This window comes from Kogia breviceps, chromosome 6 (genome assembly GCF_026419965.1).
Source record: "Kogia breviceps isolate mKogBre1 chromosome 6, mKogBre1 haplotype 1, whole genome shotgun sequence".
NCBI lineage: Eukaryota > Metazoa > Chordata > Mammalia > Artiodactyla > Physeteridae > Kogia > Kogia breviceps.
The window spans coordinates 114843614-114864681 of NC_081315.1; the positions used below are offsets into that span (position 1 = coordinate 114843614).

The 21068-nt window shown below is 36.0% G+C and overlaps 1 protein-coding gene across 1 annotated transcript; it reads right to left on the reverse strand.

The window, feature by feature from the left end:
• Positions 1-8129: 8129 nt before the first annotated feature.
• Positions 8130-17328, reverse strand: GIMD1 (GIMAP family P-loop NTPase domain containing 1). Its single transcript, XM_059065840.2, is given in 2 exon segments — positions 8130-8390; positions 16936-17328. Coding segments are annotated over 2 exon segments (654 nt in total).
• Positions 17329-21068: the final 3740 nt, after the last annotated feature.

Sequence of the window (21068 nt, forward strand, 5' to 3'; positions counted from 1 at the left end):
CCATGTGTATTATTCTTATGAGATGAATCATTTTCAGGACATGTTGATTTTAATATATAATTGGAAATTTTTTCTGCCTTCTATGAAGAACATTAAGTATTCTACGAGTACAAGAATATTAAGTGCCCACCAAACAGTTAATTTGTTGTTGCTTTTTAAAAAATATGTAAATTCTCATTTGCACTATTTACAAAATATTCAAAGTAACTCACTGAAGTTTAATAAGCACATCAGCAAGACGGAGGGTGTGTATAGGGCCTCAGAGAATGTTAGTTTAATGAGGTTCCAAAATCTGGGTGTTTGCAGGTCCAAAAACCTGCATTTGTACATGACTGTTACAGATGCTAAGTAGTCTGTAGAGCCTAGTAGTATTGGTTTTGAATCCAGATTACCTAGTTTTGATTCCATCTATACAACTTAAATGCCTGTGTGATCTTGGGCAACTGTTTAGCCTCCATATACCTTACTTTCCTCATCTGTAAGATGGGTATAATAATAGTACTTACCTCATTGAGTTGTGAGGGTATATGTTACGTTACACATAATAGAGGTATATAATGTTAATATCAGTTTATGATAAGAATGTTCCTTTCCTGAAACTAGTGTTCCTATCTCTCTGTCCCCTTTCGTGGTATCACATTTCCTGAGAAGTTGAATTTTTGTTCAGAAGATTACTTGGTGTATATGAAATGAACAGAGTTTCTTAAGGAATATTTCATACAGTCCCTGTCTTTCAACAGACCTAATTGTTCCGCTATACCAGATGTAGTATCTCTCCCCTCACTGGAGATGTTTTTTACTGAAACTTTCTCTTCTCTCCCTGCACTCCCACTGAAATCCATGTTTTAGATATTTAGATGCTGGTCAGCCCTGTTCATTGATGCCCTTTCACTGGTTTAATATTATTGATAAAGTTTCAAATAGTTTTGCAATTTTCTTAGACTAGAAAGACTACTTCTAACTATTGTGTGTTAATGTAACAAATAAAAGCAATTGTATTTTTAAGTTCTTGGCGGGTGGAGGATCACCTCACTATGGCTTATGACAAGGACATTAAAGGGGCATGAGTATACTTACTCAGTTTTCTAGGGAAATTATATGTTGTACCTTTAAAAATATAAAAATATCAAAGTGTACAGTGTTAGCTGTGTACTTTGGCTACATAAATTGTGACACAGTCCTGGTTCTAAGTGCTGTGCAATGGTGTGTAGGCTAAAACTTTATCGCCAAGATACAAAATAAAAACTAGTGAAGCAAATTAATGTAACACACCTAAAAATAATATTGCAAATTGCTGTCTTGTGGAGAGAGCTTTGCCTTCCAAGTGAGGGGGATATATTAATAATATCTGTATCATGTCATGGATTTTATTGTAGAATTATTAGTAAGATATTTAATGCTTTATAGCTAGCTAAGTAGTTTCAGCACATCTTGTCAATTTAACTCCCTAGAGGTAAGCCAGCTATTTTATCCCAAAGAATCAACAGAAAATTTACATAAATGCTGGTGCTAAGGTATAACTAGCCGAAACCTAGATTTTACTAATATTCTGCTTTTCTCCATTATAATATGCTTTCTTTCTCAAATAGTCATGTTGTTTCTTTTATTTGAATGAGAATTTAACTTCTCTTTGTTTAAACTGTAGGGAAAGATAATAAGAAATTTAAAAACCCTTTAAACTTCAGTAGTTCATATAAGGAGATTAAGGCAGCTCCTTTAGTGGAGTATTTAAGCGATTTTAAAGGAAGAGAGGAGGTCATTGAACACTCCTTTGGAGTGGTTACAAAGAGAATTTATCAAGTTTTTTCTTTTTGCTGAGGAAATTCTTAGGAAGAATCACTTGGCAAAACTAGGCTGCCACTGCTGGCAACTGTTGCCTTTCTAAAGAACCATGTATGTGCCTTGATTCTTTGAGTACACACTTGTCGAGGGCACTGATTTCTGTAATGACAGTCTATCCCAGAAGTCTACTTATGAAGGATGTCACTAACTTCTAGATAGATAAACAGATGGATAGATAGGTAGATAGGTAGAAAAAGTTTGTGTTTAAACTAGGAACACCTCTATCGTTGTACACATTTGCAGTGCTTTTTGGGTGACAACCCAAAGTTTTACAATAATAATGAAAAGAAAGATAGTTGCTAATGGCTAATATGCCTCTATACAAAACTGGATCTTCTTCAGATACCAACTTTTTGGAATGGAAAAAATTTAGTAATTTATATATACGTTGTGGCTTATTGTACTTCTTATAGTTACGGTTCTAACTTTGGATGAGTTTTGGCAGAGATAATTCATAGGAGTATAACTAAAAAAAAAATTAGAGAAAGGACCCAGAACAATGAAATAATTGTTAGTTTGAAAGTGAGCCATCTGGAATTTCAGAGTATGAATTAATTATTGTATTTTATATTTTTTCACCCTTATGTATTCCCTTGTTTGGTTTTTTTCCTTCCCCTTTGTTACTCCCGCCCCCTTCCTAACATACCCTATTCCCAGTTCTCTGGATTTTTGAGTAAAATATGGGTGTATGTGTTATTTTATGTCTTCATCAACATCATTTCTTATCTGGCAGGCTATTGTCCTTAGCAACAGCAGCAGAAACAAACCTGGGGCTCGATAATTGCAAGAAAAAAGAATAATCCTTTTAAATGAAAAGGCTAACTACCCTTCTTGACTATCCTATTGCTACATAATGCATACAGAATTGTTCAAGTAGCAGGTATTAATGTCTGCTCATTTCTTCAGTGGCATTCACGTGAGGAGCCTTCACATCAAGGCTGCTCTGACAAAGTTTTACATTTGTTTTTGTAAATGGCCTCGTTAGAATATCCTACATCCCAGTAGAGAAGCACTCTCAATATATGCATCCACTTAACTTTTCAGCCCTAAGATATTTGGCTGATACTTGTTAATTTAAAACCCCACTCAGCTTTTCACACCCGGGGAATTTGGAAAGAACAGTGCAGGAGTCATCCAAAATCAACACCACAATTTGATTTCTCTTTGAAAAAGATTAATGAAAAATGCAAATTGAAAGTCACTTTTAATAAGTTTAGCAAAAGAGAATGATTTTGGTAGAAACTTTTTCGTTAACTTTCAGTTTTCATGTGAAAGGATAACATTTTCTCTTAAAGCATATGAATTGACAATAAAAACTTCTGGTGCTTGTGAAAAGAAACTTATCTTTTAAATAAAGTTTGAGTGAGAATATGGGAAATAGCAGTGCCACTTAAAAATAGCCTTTTGTAAAAGAATTGTGATATGCTTGAAAATCAATAGAAGAGAAAACCTAAGGAAATTCTTATTTAAAAAGGCAGAGTGTAGATAAACATAACTACAAAAAGAAAGTCTGAAATTGCTGACTGAGGTAATGTTATCTAGATGAACCAACCTAGTAAGGGTCAGAACTAGTTAGTATTAGAGATGAATTACTAATTTCCCAGGATAGTATGTACTAATGAGGCTCCAACCCTAGCTGCACAAAAGTATCATGTATACTATCTTCCAATCATCTAAAATGTTCAAAGCGTTTTCAAATACAAAGTTTAGTAGAGACTTTTGTCTTCCAGGTGAGAATAGTATACAGAAGGGCACCTGGAGGGATGTGAGGAAAGAGTGTAAATTATAGAGTCTAATAGGAAAGGTGGCAGGATGCCAAAGGTGAACTTTCTGGACATCATTTATTTTACCTAGAGCTAATTCTGATCACATGGTTTGTTGCAAGTTGTAATTATCTCTAGTAATGGTGAGTTTATTCAATTTGATATACACATGACGTCATCCAGAAAAAGCCGAACAACCAGCTTCAGGTAGATGTTCGCTTCAGTGCCTTGCTATTCTTATGGTTTAACTACCCCATTACCAACTAACAAATTATTTCCCTACATCCACTATGCTGATTATTATGAGGAGCTAGAATTGCTATTGCATAGTGGTTCATGGAAGACCACGTCTGGAATTAATGCCTCTGGGGTACTACACTAGAATGCAGAATGTATTAGGAAAACGCACTAACTAGAAAGATGGGGGAATATAATGGTGAGGAATGGACCTTCTAATATTTGTATATTAAGTAAAAGAGATAATGATAAACTACCAGGAATGCCCGATGTAAATGATAAGAAGGGACTTTTGAAACATAAGGGTTGATCTGTAAGAGGAAATAATTAACTCTCTTAGCAAAATCTAGTAATAAGGAGAAAGGAAAAACATTCCAAAGACTTCTTCCATAGGGAAGATGGGGTAAGGAGAAAAGGATAGGGAGGAAATGAAAGTGTTCTAAAGGTCTTATTTAAATAGTTGAGGGGGTAATGCAGTGGGGAAAGAGTTCTACTTTATTATCAAACAATGGTAGAGAAGTATGTACTTTCTGAATTTGGGGACAAGGAAATAATTCTTAATGGGTATTAATTAGAGTAGAATGTCCAAATTATCAAGAAGAAAAACTGAATAGTAACTTTATCAAATTGGCAAAACTGGAAAAGAAAAATGTAATATAAAAAATAATAAACATAAGGTGGAGAAACATCTTGTATGCTTGCATGGGAGGATTTTAATATTACAAAGTGTCCTTTGTCATAAATTCAAAGAATTTTCTTTTGAAATTAGACAAAATTAGGTCTGAAATAATGTATATAAATGAATGACTGGGAGTAGCCAGAAAATATGTTGAGAAAAGAAGACCAAGTGAAGCTTGCAGTCCTAGATATCAAGGAAGGATATAGAACCATTCAAATTAAATCATTATGGTATTAATAGTGATATAAATCAAATAGATAATGAAAAAGAATTAAGAATCCAGAATAGATCCAGAAATAAAGAAGATATATATTTATATACCTATCTCAATAGGAAAGTTATTAAATATTTAATAAATAGAATATATATAATTGGTTACCCATCTAAAAGGAAATGAAACTAAATCCCAATTTTGTACATTGTACATAAAAATATATAACTGTAAGAAAATTCACATTTATTTTGGCAAAAGTTACCATAACCAAAACTGAAGGACATAATAGAATTGAAAAAAATTTGCAACCTGAAAGGCAGAGGACTAATATTTGTAATATATGTAGAGCTCTTCAGATTTAGCAAGCAGGAAGTATTAAAGAAAAAAATACTCAGTGACACTTGTTAAAGATGATAAGGCAGACTTTATTCAGGGCCATCAAGATAGGTATAGGGACCACTCAAATGGGAATTTACTGTGAGGGAGAAAGATTGGGCTCAACTCTGAATACAGCATGGGCAAGTGAGAATTTATAGCCAAGGAGCAGGGTGGCATTGGATGGAAAATTACCAAGAGGGAACGAAGGGTCAGAGGGAGTCTGAGTAAACCCGCCTAACAGGATCTTTGCTGGAGAGAGGCCAGGGTGGTTAGACAAGGAACCTGATCAGATATTGAAGGTAAAGGTTCTGATAAACTGACTTAGCAGGGTTCTTGCCAAAACTAAATTAAGCCCAGATGGGCCTAGGAGGAGGTTCAGGAGCCAGACTAAAGTTTTTGTCAAGCAAAGAAACTTTGTGTGACGCGATCCAATAGTAAATGACAAAAAAATACAATGTGAAGAGGCAGTTCATAGAAGAGTAAATCTAAATGACCAACATGCTTATAAAAATGCTCCAGTTAGGGAGTAGTCTGGGAAATGCAAGTTAAGGTAAACAGTAAGTAAAATACAGTTTTACATTTAGCAAACTGGTGTTAGCAATAGGTGTATAAGATGATAACACTGATGACAAGAATATAGGAAAGGGTTCTCAAACGTTGTTGAAAATTAAGTTTGTTGCAACACGTATGAAAAGAAATTGAGTAAGATATATTAAAATTAAAGTGTAAACATACTTCAACCGAGAAATCTCACTCTTGGGAATATAACTTAACAAAAAAAATCAATATTATATTTAAAAATATGTACAAGAATAGTTGTTGGTAGAAAACTGGAATGCATATCAATAGAGGAATAGTTACATAAATTGTCACTGAGAAAAGCAAAATATAAGATGACTAAAGAAAAGTCAATTATGTAATATCACATTCAGAGATTTATATAAAATATATATACAAATTTAAAAATAAATGATTCAGGGAAAAACATCACAGAAGTCTGCCTCTTTGAAACTAGAAGTACCTTTGCTCTGTTAATCATTAAAACTAGGCTGGGCTTCCCTGGTGCCGCAGTGGTTGAGAATCCACCTGCCAATGCAGGGGACATGGGTTCGTGCCCCAGTCCGGAAGGATCCCACGTGCCGCTGAGTGGCTGGTCCTGTGAGCTGTGGCTGCTAGGCCTGTGCATCTGGAGCCTGTGTTCCGCGACAAGAGAGGCCACAACAGTGAAAGGCCCATGTACGGCAAAAAAAACAACAACAAACTAGGCCAGCCTCAGAGATCTTGAATCCTTAATGATTCTGCACAACATATCTTTCCTTTAGCTAACTAGTATTTGTGTTCTGTAAAGAGTTAGCTGACATCACATGAATGAAGAACATGAAGAACTCAGAACATGAATTTTCCACTCTTCACTAGTCACTGCAGTTTCAACTTCTTAACTTCAACTTTCTGTCACCAAGCCACTAACCCCTGGGGAAGGGTCAATTTTTACTTAACTTCCAACACTCAGCCCAATTGTTGAGGCTCCCACTTTACAATCCTGGACCCACAATGATAGACTGGGACCATGCAGAGAAATAGAGATGTTGTTTCAAGTTGGAATTTGTATTATGCTTTCCCTTAGAAATACTTTATAAATTTGTCCTAGAAGTTCACATAATATTAAACTTTAGGTACACTTTTGAGGATTAGTCTAGGAGAACAACCACGCACTGTAATCCTGTTTTTAATGGAAAATAAAGTATAATGCACACTTAAAAAGCAATTTACAAATTAACTTTATGAAAACAAGCTGTTTGTAAATTGGGGACTACCTTAGGAAAGAATCTTATAAATGATGATGCTCATGTGATACTGACTTGTTGATGGACTTGGCTGTTACGATTGACTAGAATTATTTTCCTTCAATCCTCACTGCTGCCTTTGAGATTATCCTGGATCTCTCTACTAAACCAAATTGACCGACCTTCCAAGGTAGACTGGAAGCCTCTTTTTCAGTCAAGCTTTATTCATATTTGGTTATTACAATTGTTAACAGTTATTTCTGCTGCAGAGTTCAGCTCTGAGCTTTTACCTGTATTTCCAAGCCTTAATAGGAACCAAGGGTTATATGAAAGTGGAAGAGGAAGTTAACATTTACTGAGCGTCTAATATGTGCTAAGTTGTTTCATCATTACAGTACATATGAAGTAGATACCTCACGTGAGGAACAGGCCTTTACAAGTTTAATTTTTTAGGATCAAGTAAGCAGTGGAGCAAGTTTTGAAAATATGGATAATAATTTATTAATTTTTAGCTTTTATTTAAGTATAACATATATAGTAAACAGTTCGTAAGTCAGAAGTGTTTAATTGTCGAATTTTCCCAGTGGGAACACACTCTGTGAAACCAACTTCCAGATCAAGAAATAGAACATTACTGGAATCTGAGAAGCCGCCCTGGTGTGTGCTTTCACTCACTATCCCCCACACCCCACCAAGGGTAACTTGACTTCCAGCACTTCTCATGTCAAAATAGTTAAAATTACATTAGTTTTGACTGTTTTTGAAATGTATACAAATGGAATCATAGAGTATGTATTCTTTTATGTCTGGATTCTTTCTTTGAACATTATATTTGGGTAATTCATTGATCTTGTTACATGCAGTTGTAGTTTGCTCATTCTCATTACTGTATAATATTTCATTGTTTAAACATAGCACAGTTTGCTTATCCGTTTTACTCTTAGTAGACATTTGGATAATTTCCAGTTTTTAGCTATTATGAATAGTACTGCTACGAACATTCTTGTACATACATGTCTTTTAGTGCACAAATGTATACATTTCTGTTGGATATATACTTCAGAGTGTAATTATTGTGTCATAGGATTTGCCTTAGAAATCTTACTTTTAATTGCCAAACAGTTTTCCAAAGTGGTTTTACCGATGTACACTCTCACTGGCACTTTCAAAGGCACTTTTGAAACCAGGCTGCTGACTCTAAAACCCAAAGCCCTTTTCCTTTCACCTAAATCTCATTTAAAGGTAAGAACTTGGTAACAGTTTTCTTTTATAAATTCTACTATTCTTTCCAAGATTTTTAGTCTTTGTTCATTAAGTGAGTTTCCTTTTTTATACTGGAAAATGTATCTGTGCTGAATAGAATTTAGTAGGGTTAGCAGTGTATCAGAAGCCTCATGTAAGTATCCATCTTCATTGAACCCAGCCTCTTCTATTTTTTCTGCATGGGTGAAAAGAATGGCAGTGTAATTCTTCCAAGCATGTCCCAGAAGTTCCTGAAAGAGAGAAGTTAAATGGCTATTTGCCTTGGACTATATATATTTCTCAAAGAAGAGCTGAGGAGTTATTATGGTTTAACACAGTCAATAGATCTGTACCTCATTATGTTTCTAAAAGCTGGAATAGATGATGGAAATGATGATGGGGTCAAGTAATGTAAGCAAATGGACAGAGATGGGTGGGCTTTCTTTAAAAAAAGGCTTTAGTTCTCCATTTTATTTTGTTGTTATAATTTATGTATATACAACCTCAAAACTGCATATTATCAATGCTGCATATGATTTATTTACATTTGCAACATTCAGCAGTCATTTATACTTGCCTGTCAACCTGAATCTTTTAGAACCACTGAATTCCTTTGTCAGAGTACCTTGCCCAAGGGAATTGTTATATCTCTTTCTGTAGGAATGTTGTGTTATCATCATCATTGAAAGCATTTTCTAAGGATTTATAATTACATATTCTGGTTACAATCTGTCAATTAAATGACATGTAATGGAAATGCTAAGATCAAGATACATTTGGTAATTTGGAGCAACTACAAAATATTACTGTGGCTCGCATCCTCTTCACATACCTGGAATCAAACCCAATTTATCGGGTGACTTCCTCTAATGTGGGTGAAAAACACTGCAGACCGGTATTCCTTTGTTTAGTAATATGTACAAGTTGGTTATGAAATAAATTCTTGTTTGATTAGTGAAAATGAGCTGATATAAAGCAGAAGTAATAGCACATGGCAGGTTGCTCACGCAATATGAAAGGCATCTAGAAATAACCATTTAACTTTTTTGAATATTTCCAAAGTTATGTGAAATCATGACAATGTGACAGTAAAATTCCTTCCATTCCAAACACTCCCATAACAAAAATATTTCCAAAGCTGCTACCAGTTTATAATAGCAAGAGAAGTATTAAATGCTTAGGAATAATCATAACAAGAAATATCCAGAACGTCTAATAATTAAAAGAAAAAAAGGAGAACAACTAATATTTAGTGCCGGATATTATGCTAAGCGCTTTACATACTTTATCTCTTTTAAAGCTCAACATGTTGATTTGTGGGAGATACCATTATGATATAGAGAAACTGATGTATAAAGAGGTTGAGTACAAACAGAGAGAGGCATTAGCACAAACTCTAGTTTATAAAAATCTTGAAAAAATTGAATGGCAGTTTGGGAAACTGTTTTGAATGAATATAGGATTCATATTTATAATATTGAACAACTGAAAAAAGACTGAAAGGGAGAAGAGGGTAAGAGAGCGGGAAAGAAAGTAAAAGGAAGGCAGGAAGAAAGAGGAAGGGAAGGAGGGAGGAAGGAATAATCAGGACTTGTAAATCTAATATGAAAATACAGGAACTGTGGGGCTATATATTTAAATTAGAAACATCTCAAGACTGTGGTTACCAGTTATAACTCCTAACACAGTCTGAATTTTATCAGAGCTATTCATTTTCACATTTATTTCTATAACTTGGCCATGACCTCTTTGAAGGCAAAGTCTATGTCTTTCTATATCAATCAAAGTCTCTAATACGTTGTAAACTCTCAATAAATATGTTGTATTAATTTGGAATTTAGACCCTCACCATCGTCTCAAATAGAAGGTTTAGGGTTTTATTTATTAATTTTGAGTCCTCAATTTTGAAATTTAATCTTTTGGACACAAAATTGTACTTTCCTGTAAAACTTTTCTACTCTAGTTCATTATCACAAATTCGCCTTTAATCTGCACTTTCTATTTTGTATTCAGAGGGACTCTCTCAAGGTATAGGTCCAAAATTTTTCCTCATATCGGTTCAAAATGTGTCTGTTTATACCGTAGAATAATTGTATATTTCTAGTTCTCCTGAAATGCCCTGCCTCAAGAAAATCCTCAGACATTTCCAGATCAGTACATTAGGGAATAATTAAACAAAGATTCTGAATTTTACAAAAGAATTTTTCAAAGAAGTACTTTAATTGGCATATACTTATGTGCCTTTAAAACGCAAATTAGCAAGTGCAATGTCAACATCACATTTTAGCTAATAATGACATAGCAAAATTACCAAACCTCTTCAGAGTTTGTCATATATTCTATATACTCTAACACATCTCTTGTGAGAGAGAAGTCAGAGAATTGCAAAATAAATAAACCATGTTGTGGGTTGAATTGTAACCCCTTTCTCCAAATTGATATGTTGAAGTCCTAACCTCCAGTACCTCAGAAGTGTCTTTATTTGGAAATAGGGTTATTGCAGATGCAATTAATTAAGATCATTAGGTGGGACTCTAACCCAATATGTCCTTATAAAACAGAAATTTGGACAAAGACATGAATACAGAGAGAACACCAGGTGAGCATAAAGACAGCCATCCATAAGCCAAGGAGAGAATCCTTGGACAGATCCTTCACTCACAGCCCTCAGAAGGCACTAACCCTGCTAACACCTGTTTCAGACTTCCAGCGTCCAGAACTGAGAGACAATAAATTTCTGTTGCTTAAGCCAGCCAGTTAATGATACTTTTTATCACAGCCCCAGCAAATTAATCCAAATGGTTGAAAAATTAATGAAGTGCTAAATGTACCAGATTTAGGTTCTGGGAATAGAGATTTCTGGGCCATTTACATCAGAATCACCTGAGATGCTTGCTAAAAATGCATCAAAATCTTTAGGGGTGGAGCTTGGGAATGTGAATTTTAAAAAGCACTCTAGGGGATTTATTCCTTCTGCAAATACTTATTGAGGATCTACTTTGCTTTGGGGACAAGGAGTGGTACAAGACAGGTACATTTCCTGCTTATATCTAGTGGAGATTCTTGTTTACTAACTAAAGTTAGGTCTAAGGAGGAGGGACAGACAGGAAAAAAAAATACTTTCAGTTTGTTGTAATAGCAAGTGTTATGATAGAAATTATATTGGCAGTATAGAGGCAAACATTTAGCCTAGTTTTGGATGGGAGAGGTGGAAAGTGGGGGTAAAGGGAGGGGTCAGAAAAAGTTTCTGGCATGTGATGATGCCTCAAGCATAGGAATTAACAAAGGAGTTCTCAGGCAGTAAAGACATACCAAGTAAAGAAAGTGATTGAGCATTATTGGGAATTGTATAGTGTTGGGATTTTATTTCTATACAACTAATTGAGCCTTCATCACTCTTGTCTCTAGAAGTTTCTCAAATTTAGAGCCAGACCTGGTATTCACTCAGCACATTATTGATACATTCATATTGATTGTCAGGATATTGAAATGTTTAATACAAGTTAATAAATAGCCACTGTCCTTAACCTCTTGAGTGTTACCCCCAGACCTATTCCCTGGGTATTTGTTGATGAAGGGGCTATATTTATTATTAACTATTTTTACAACATCACCACAATAAAAATTCGTGCTAAATAAACTGTTTGGCTCAAGTGGTTCTCTCTTGAGTTATATATTATAACAGACTTCTCCTCTTGCTAGGTTAGTACCTATTGCATTAAAGGGCATAACATTCAGAGTGTGTTTTTAGTTCCTGGCTTTCTGTATTGTAACATTAACATGTTGCCTCTTTGTCTCCACCAGACATCTTCTGTATTTGAAACCATAATATCATTCGGGAAAAATGAGTTAAAACACCTAAGGATAATAGATTTGTAAGCTTGACACCACTTATAAGTCCATGTGTTCAGCCACTGCAAAGTTTTTACATGTTGATAATTATTTATGAAAGGATGCTCATGTCCTAAACTGTGAGAAAAATTGCACTTTTGAATTACTGCCAAAAATAGAAGAGAATGGTTGATTTAGCTTATATTCTTTAGATTGATCTTTGGCCAGCAAATAGTTGAATATTTGAAAGTAGTGTCACTTGGTGTATAGTCATCATGTTAGTGGCCAAACATTCTTTATGGATCCAGAGAAAGAATAATCACATTTGATTGATACCTCACATAAAAAATCTAAAAGGAAATAAGTTAATGTGAGTTTCTGGTGTTAATAATTTAAATATAGTAAGTACTAAGCTAGATGGAAATTTTATAATCAATCATGAGTTGTTTGGTTTCATAGTGCTAATGAGTATGAGTCCATCTAGTCCTTTTGGGACAACTAGTTAGAATATAAACTTTGTTTTCCAGGAATTATGTTCATTTTCCCAGGACCTCACCAGCCCTGCCCCACTTGTTTGTGGTTGATGAAATCATAGCATCTGGACATTTTAGGGGGAAACTTTAAAAAAAGCCAACTATTACATCAACTGAGAAAAAAATTATTATGGATCAGGAGGACAATAAGGACCATTCTTTATATTTTATGCTATTCCCTTATTCTCTTCCCACTTAGAGCACCACATTTTCCTTCTTAGAGAGCCAAAGCTGACTGATAAGCCTCGTTAGATCAGATTTAGAGAACAGTCAACCTTAGAGATCATCTGTCAAAATTGCCTTATTTTACAGATTAGGGTATTAAGGCCTTGTGATGTTAAATGGCTTGACCAAAGCCACATAGCTGATTATTGGCAGACTTGGGCCTGTAACAGAGGTTCCTAGACTGGCAGGGGACCCCTGTCCTTCACACTAAATTGGGGCTTCTTAGTTTAACATTACTAAGCCAGTGAATTTTTTTCCCAGATTTTTTTCTAAATAAGGAAGTCCCTATAAATCAGGGCCGTGTAAGTTTTATTTCACTCTTACTTTCTTCTGAAGCCTATCAAAATAATCCCAAAGAAGGCTACAAATAATATGTCCCAATTTTAGGGTAAAACAAATACTAACAATAAAGTCACAATGATCATAGGTAACATTTATTATGCACTTGCCATGTGCCAGTGTCTGAGTTAATTTACTATTATGTTAATATGACATTAATTCCAAAAGTAACCCAGTAAACTATTATCTTTCCCAATAAACTATTATCTTTCCCAATTTACCAATGAAAAGATTGAAGTTTAGAGAAGTTACTTACTGAAGGTTACAAAGCGAGTAGCTAAGTAAGAACTTGAACACAGGTATAACTTACTCCACCCATGCTCTTAACATCTATAATATGTTGCTTATATCTAGTAGTTCATTTGAATAAGTACTCATCACAATCTAGGTAGTGCTGATGGCAATAAAAACAATAATAGTAATGGCAATTTTCTGCAAACCTACTATGAACCTGCTGTAATTCAGGCACAATGCCAAGCACATTACATTTATTAAATATAGCCCTCAGAACTCTTCAATTAGGTAAATTATCCCCATTTTATAAGTGAGGAACTGAAGCCAAGAAAGTCTTAGTAACATTTATAGTCATATACCTAGAACTGTAACAGGCTTATTTTTCAACTGAATTCAATAGAACACCTAAGCCCATGATCTTTGTTTAGTATGTTCAGGCCTTACATTGGCCTTTCTGAACCTTTCCTGTGTACACCCATCTGTAACATCAGCAGTTGAGTTGTCCATTTGAGATTAAAATATATGATTGAAGCCTGAATATATACAGTGATAATATGTACATGATACCATGATCATGGAAAGGATTTAGTCAATTCCTGGATTCAATTCCTGGTGCACTTTGGCCGCATGCTAGCACTTTCCCTCAGGTGACTTTATTAGATATGCTCTGATCTATTATTGGGGGATTTTTTAAAAAATTAAAATGATAGATAACATTCAGATGAATCATTCCCTTTATTTCCCGATTTTGGGGAGATGACTCACTGACATCTCCACCATTTTACTGTAAATTAATGAAGGCCTAACATAAAGAAAAAGGGATCATCTGAGGAACTGTTTTAGTTGTCACAGTTGGCAGCTTATAACCCCTCTGTAAAATATTGGAGCACAAATTGAGAGATATTTAAAGAGACAACAGAGGTACAGGAAAGAAGAGGTCACTTCTCTGGCACTAGCCTTGCAGACTACTTCCATGGAAGGCATCAGTGCCCCCAGAAAGGGGGAAAGGAAAAGGGGAAGGCAGATGTTCTATTCCCCATTTTGCATGAGCCAGGAAGAAGGAGAAATCCAGGGTGTGTCTGAAACCAGAGGACCTTAGCAACTCCTGCTCTTTCCTAACAGCTGTTGGTCCTGTTGAATATTCAGACATTCTGCAGCTGCTCCCAATCTGTGAGCATATCCAGATGGTTGCCACTAGTATCTGAGGCACCTTCAGGAAGAAGGTCATAAACAGCCAGCGTGTGCTTAGGCAATCTTCAACCAAAGATCAAGGTGGTAAGCCCAGAATAGGACTGCAGTGCCTCCTAGGGGTCGAGGCCCCTCTGAGGATTACTAAATCTTGGCTGCTGAATTCTCCCGGGAGACAGAAGTTATTTACTCTCGAAAAAAATATTCTGGATCTGAGTTTTTCCCTAGCCCATCTCCTCTGTGCCTTCAACTCCTGAATTGGCCACTGACATAAGGAAGGCAGCCATAAGAGGAGAAGGCTATATGCCAAATACCATTTAAAAGGATCAGAGACATGTATGAATCAAATTCACTTGCATCAAAAACAATTAGGGAATTTCAATATTGTTCTATATCCTAAAACTGGAAAAAATCTATTTTCAAAATGTATGTCTCTTAAAATATCTTGTCTGGACTAGCAGAAAGAAAAATCTGGAGACATATGGAGAGGGTCAGGTTAGTTTTTGAGAACTATTTATGCATTTACTGAATTTAGTGGATTACATCATCTATAGCTTAAGCTAAATGTCTATTTTATAGCAACTTTAAATGAATCTTTAAAGTGTTTAAAAATTACACTGACTGTATGGCTGCATGTCCCCCCCACCCCCCGCGCCACTTGATTTCTACCAGAAATATTGTTTGAAATGAAGGCTTTAATTGGTTGGGGGGTGGTTTATGGGCATTCTTAGATTCCACATTGTTTCTTAATTGCAGTCATATTCTTTTCTTCTTCTTTGCTTTTGTACAGAATGTCCTTGATTTTTCAGGAGTTAGATGATGAGGATTATTTTTTTATACTCTTCTCAGCCTAATTTTTTCCGCTAGTTTCTTGTGATTACACATATGGCTTTTTTTTTTTTTTTTTAGAAACATGCACAGTTACTGAAAACCAAAACGTGTGTCTGTCATTTAGAACAATCTTATGCCTTTACTAGTTAAGGGAAGATATCTTTCTTTAAAGCAATGTATACTGTTTTTCTAAGTGTAACATTCTGCATGAGCATAATCAGAGATGGGACCAAGAGAAGAATAGCATTTATACAAATTCATTTTGAATTAAAAATGTCTACTCCCTTTTTTTTTTCGGTACACGGGCCTCCCGCTGCTGTGGCCTCTCCCGTTGCGGAGCACAGGCTCCGGACGCGCAGGCTCCGGACGCGCAGGCTCAGCGGCCGTGGCTCACGGGCCCAGCCGCTCCGCAGCATGTGGGATCTTCCCGGACGGGGGCACAAACCCGTGTCCCCTGCATCTGCAGGCGGACTGTCAACCATTGCACCACGAGGGAAGCCCTCTCTATTCTTCATGTAGTTTACTTGTGAAGCTTCTGGGAGAGATGTGTTCTCTGACCTCAGTGACTTAATCAGGCTACTGAATAATACTAATCAAGTCCAGCAGTTAAATTTGGGTGGCCCCCGACTGGAGAATCAAGAAATTGAATAAATGAACAAACAAACAGGGATGAACCACTAGTCAAAAGTGGCATACGTTATTTTTGTTCACCCTGAGGTCCCTGTGATCTTCTCATGGCTGGCATGGAGCAGTTACCCTACAGATGATGAAACAAGCAAATCTTCTGAAATTCCTGATTTCTTTCCTGTTAATAAAGTGTAAATCTCCCCTGAATATTTACCGTGGTGTAGGTCTCAGTGATGCCTCCTTCACCGAGGAGTTATACGTTGCCCTACTTTGGCACTTAATGCGTTGTCTGATACTTGTATATCTATTTGTCTCTTCTAGACTGTGAGCTTTTTGAGACCAGGGCTCATATATTACTCACCAATCATTAAGCTCTGTACTGGTGCTCAATACAGTGTTCAGTGACTGAATCAGACAGTAATGCCCCATTTGTGGTGAACTGTAAGAGGTTGTCCCTTGATGTTGAATGGATGCAAGTAAGTATTTTAGTTCAGTGGTTCTAAAACTTCACTGTTTTAGAGAAATATATGGGAAGTTTATGCAAATACAGATAGGCAAGCTCTACTCCTGACATTCTCTTTCAGTAGGGCTTGGATGAATCTGCATTTTTAACAAACAGCTCAGTTGATTCTGATGCAGATAGTCTGAGACCACACTGACAATCAGATTCACAGTTCTTAGGGGTTTGAGACTTAGTTAACCTCTGAAGTTCAGTATCTCATATTTTGTTTTGTTTTGTTTTGTTTTCTATGACCCAGTTACAAAATGACTGAATTCCTCTAAAGGAAATTGTAAAAATGACTCTTGGTGGGAAAATCAAGTAATTTTTACCAGTTATTCCTATGTGACCAGCACTTGTTTTAAACTACTTGCTTTAAACTTGCTTTAAAACTACTCTTTTGACCAGTTTTTCATAGTTTTTTCCTATTAAGATAATGTCCTTCAAATGGGAATAATGTCATCAGTGTAATTGCCTCCTTTTTATTACCTGGATCATCTGGACTGGGGAAGATTCTTCCTGTTCACATAGAGGCACATCTACCCTCTGGACCAGCAGTGCAAGGTGCAGACCCTCTTGCCCGAAGTGATGTGCCAGGGCCTCCCTGACCTCCTGCTTCACATGCTCCTTGCTCAGCCTGCTGTGCGGATAACCTGGAGTGTCCAGCACCTGGACCTGCAGGGTTACCTCTTGCCCCCCTCAACGCATGAAGCTGTGGAAGTGACAGCTGCGGCCCAGACTGCAATCTTTGGTCACAGAACATGGAGCAAAGCTGCTGTGGAAGTCAGTGCTTCCCAGAAGAATGTTCCCAGCAGAACTTTTTCCACTTTGAGTCATGCCAAAGAGGACCAAGTTGATGGTCATCTTATTGGAGTCCATCATGGCTGTGGGTAAACAAAGGCTCAGCATAAGCAGTCAGGCTTCTACAATCCCCCAATGTAAGACTTCTTACCTGGCCTAGAGCACTCCCAAGTATTGACTTCGATTTGCTTTCCTCTTGTTCTTAGTGTCTAAAGCATGGAGGAGCTCTCCACTGAAGTGGGGACCCCTCAGTGACAAAGGGAAAATGGAAATAATACTAGTAGTTTGCAGTGGGAGAGGAGAGAGAAATCAAATACAGATAGGAAGGGAGGAGGAAACAATAATTGCAGGAAAATTAGGAAAAAAATTACATGAAGATGGTGTAAACCATGTTTAGGAGGAATATGTTAACTTATCAATGTGACAGGTGAGTTGGTTTAGGAATGGGGTCCTGAGGTCTCTCAGTTCAGGAACAAAGGTAGCAGCAATATTTGAAAGTTATTCACTCTTGGAGGAGAAGGAACAGTACGGTGGAAGAAATGGCCCTTCTTGCATTTTAAACAATGTTCTGCACCTCCCCACTCCCTGCCTCCCCACCCCTTGAATATACAAGTGGCAACTGCAAAAATTATCTTTCCTGACTTCGTGAATGCTTCGGTCCTGTGAAACATGAATAATATTAAAGGAAGACTTCTGTTTCTGTTTACTAATTTTTTTTAACAACTAGGCAACATTCTGATGAAAATGAGAACTACTTGTAATATCTGTTATGAAATAATTAAACATCTCCATGGTTCATCATAGTTAAGTATTGGGTCTTCAATGAAGAAAGGAAAGGCCAACACATTGTGCAGTTCAGTTAGGAGGGAGGAGAACCTGGGGAGAATCTATTTCATTTACAGCACCCCTAAAATGTAGTTATTTTTGTGCAGAACATAAGCCCCTTATAGCATTTTAAGGTCATCCATCATTTTCATTAGATTGATAAGGCAGAGCTACTGGAAAATTGACAAATGTACTCAATCTGCTGATTCAGAAATAAAGACATTTAATATTGCATATTTATTATTTTTGCTTATAACTTGTACTTCAACTATAAAGTTTTATGTACCGCTGGCCTTTCTTGTCCTCTGATACCCCTCACCGTACTCACTGCAGCTGCTAATATGAACATGTTGAAGGAACCTCATACCTCATACAAAAGACACTCACCTTATGGGTCCCTGAAGGTGACCCCAACTCACCAACTCATTCAGCTGTGTCAGCTGCACCATAGACACTCAGATTTCTTTTTACTCCTAAATTAGATGTGTGATTTTTTTTCAAGAATTAATTATGGAATCACAACCGATTTGCTCTATGTCGCTTACCTTTTCCAATCTTAAAAATGCTTTCTCCACAGACTTCCCTCAAGCTGGTACAATTATGAACTTCAACCTTCTGGCAGTGTCACTGTACCACTCTGAGACTGATACTGTATGTATTTTATTTAGTTAATCTATTACCAGAATCCTTTCTATAAATGATTAGTTGTCTTCCTATAATCAGCACTGAGTTTTTTATGTCACCTGACAGATGTGTAACTGCACTAGGTACTTCCTGAAACTTCTATTTCCAGGATTAACTTCGTTGTTTAACAGAATTGCTAATAGGTAACAATTTATCTTACAGCCTAAAGAAATGCAAGATTGGCAACTGTTAAATAGAAAGTAGACATTGAAAAACAATGATCACAAATTTTCCCATTGTAATTGACATATTTACTACTTCATGAAAAAGTTTCATCAAATAGATATGTAATATACATGCAAGAGATATTGACTTCATAACAGTATTTAGTTCATAAATTCAAAAGTTCTCTAAGAAAACTCTCTTGGTTATTTCCATTCAATTGAAATTTATTGTTTGATGTGATCACTATCATGATTATATCAACACATACAGTTTCCATATCAATTAATGATAACATATTTCAGAAAAGGAGTACTTAGCTGTAACTTTGTTAACATATTTCAGAAACGGAGTACTTAACTATAACTTAAGGTCAAATAAATTTTGCTTAAAAATTGGGGTTTTATTTTGTTGTTAAAAGATTAAATTTGATTTTTCCACTTTTTAGTATATAATCCATATTTTGCAACATACTTTCTCAGTTTATAAGTTGTAGAAACCTTCATATCATTATATTCTGGTTCATCTTCTCCTGTACCTCTCTAAAAGTCTGTGAAGTATGTATTTCTGTGTGAAGCAATTTTGGAGACATCTGGAATGCTTTATGACTTCATGGGCAGAAAGTTTAAAAGTCTTCTTCCTGTGTGGATATGACAAAGAAAACACAAAAGGGATTTATTCCTCTGAGAAGAACGTTTGGCTTTCTTGAATGAAGCAGAAAGAACCTCCCCCAGGTGGCAGTAGCAGCCTGTTTCCTAAGAAGTGATTTCAAACCAGAATTTATTTTCATTTTCTTCCACAAACCATAAACTGACATTCTTCAATTAGGCAATTTATATCAACACATATTAATTGTGTGGAAAATCTTTTAAACAAAGGCAAAAAACTAAGCCTTCTTTCCTATGTCCCTTATAGAAAGTGACTAGTATAGAAAGTCTTTAGTTTTCAAAGTGCCTTCTTTGAAATAATCATAGTTTAAATCATTTGCTGGGTGCAACAGTTGATGGCTTAAAAAATAAAGTTCAGAGTTCATATGTGTAATGAAAAGTTCTAATGAGACTGCAGAATTTTAAAATAATTTTCAACAGATTTAATGGAGGTTTTAGATCTGTGTCAATTTAGAGATCACATAGAAGGGTAATGTATTGGTATTTGATGATGTTCAATGATTGATGTTCATTCTTTTTGAATCAGGGTGAAAAGACAACTTGAAATATTACCTTCACTCTTTTCAGTAACTTGGCTAAACATAATATAGCTGGGATAACTTTAACAGCTGGCTCCAGGATTTCTCTGAGGAAGGGAACTGTCTTTGTTTGAGAAAATAGTTTGATTAGCTACTTGAGGTAGAAAAAGGGATCCTGAGAGCATGAGCCAAATTCACTAACAATGATGGTCAGACTGCTGAGGATGAAGGAAGAGCCAAAAAAAAAAAAAAAAAGAGTAGAGATAATCAAGGTATATATAGAAGAGGGGAGAGGAAGGAAGGGAAGGAGGGAGGGACGGAGAGAGGAAAGCTAAGAGAGAGATAGAAGAGAAATGAGGAGAGAATAAGAACTATAACATTAGAACATGAAAGGAAACTAGATCTCCCACTTGTGGAAATGGCTAAGTGACTATGTTAGAGCAGAGATAGCTAATGTTCAATTTTAACTTTTTACATTTCTAGGATGTAAAGTCAGCCATGTTCACAATTCCCATGTTTACAATTACCTTTTTATTTTTGTTTTGTTTTAGGTTGTTCTTAACCTTTTACCTTATGTTATTTTTATGGAAATTAATAGAAAGGCCTGAGGTCCATCTTAGGTTAGCACAGAACAAGGACCACAAATTCTGGAGACTGTAAAATGACATCTGAACTGAACCAGGAGAAGAAGGAGGTTGAAGCTAAGACACTAATCCCTAGGCACTTGCAGGAATCTATGGGAGGACCTTGAACTTTTCCACAGTCTATGAAATGAAATATTATGTGGTAAGGGTGACTCTAGATGACATAGTAACAATTATACTTTAAATTACACACACGCATGCACACACGTGCGCACACACGGGCACACATGCACACATACACTGTATTAGTTTGCTAGGGCTGCCATAACAAAGTGCCATAGACTGAGTGGTTTAAACAACAGAAATTAATTTTCTCATAG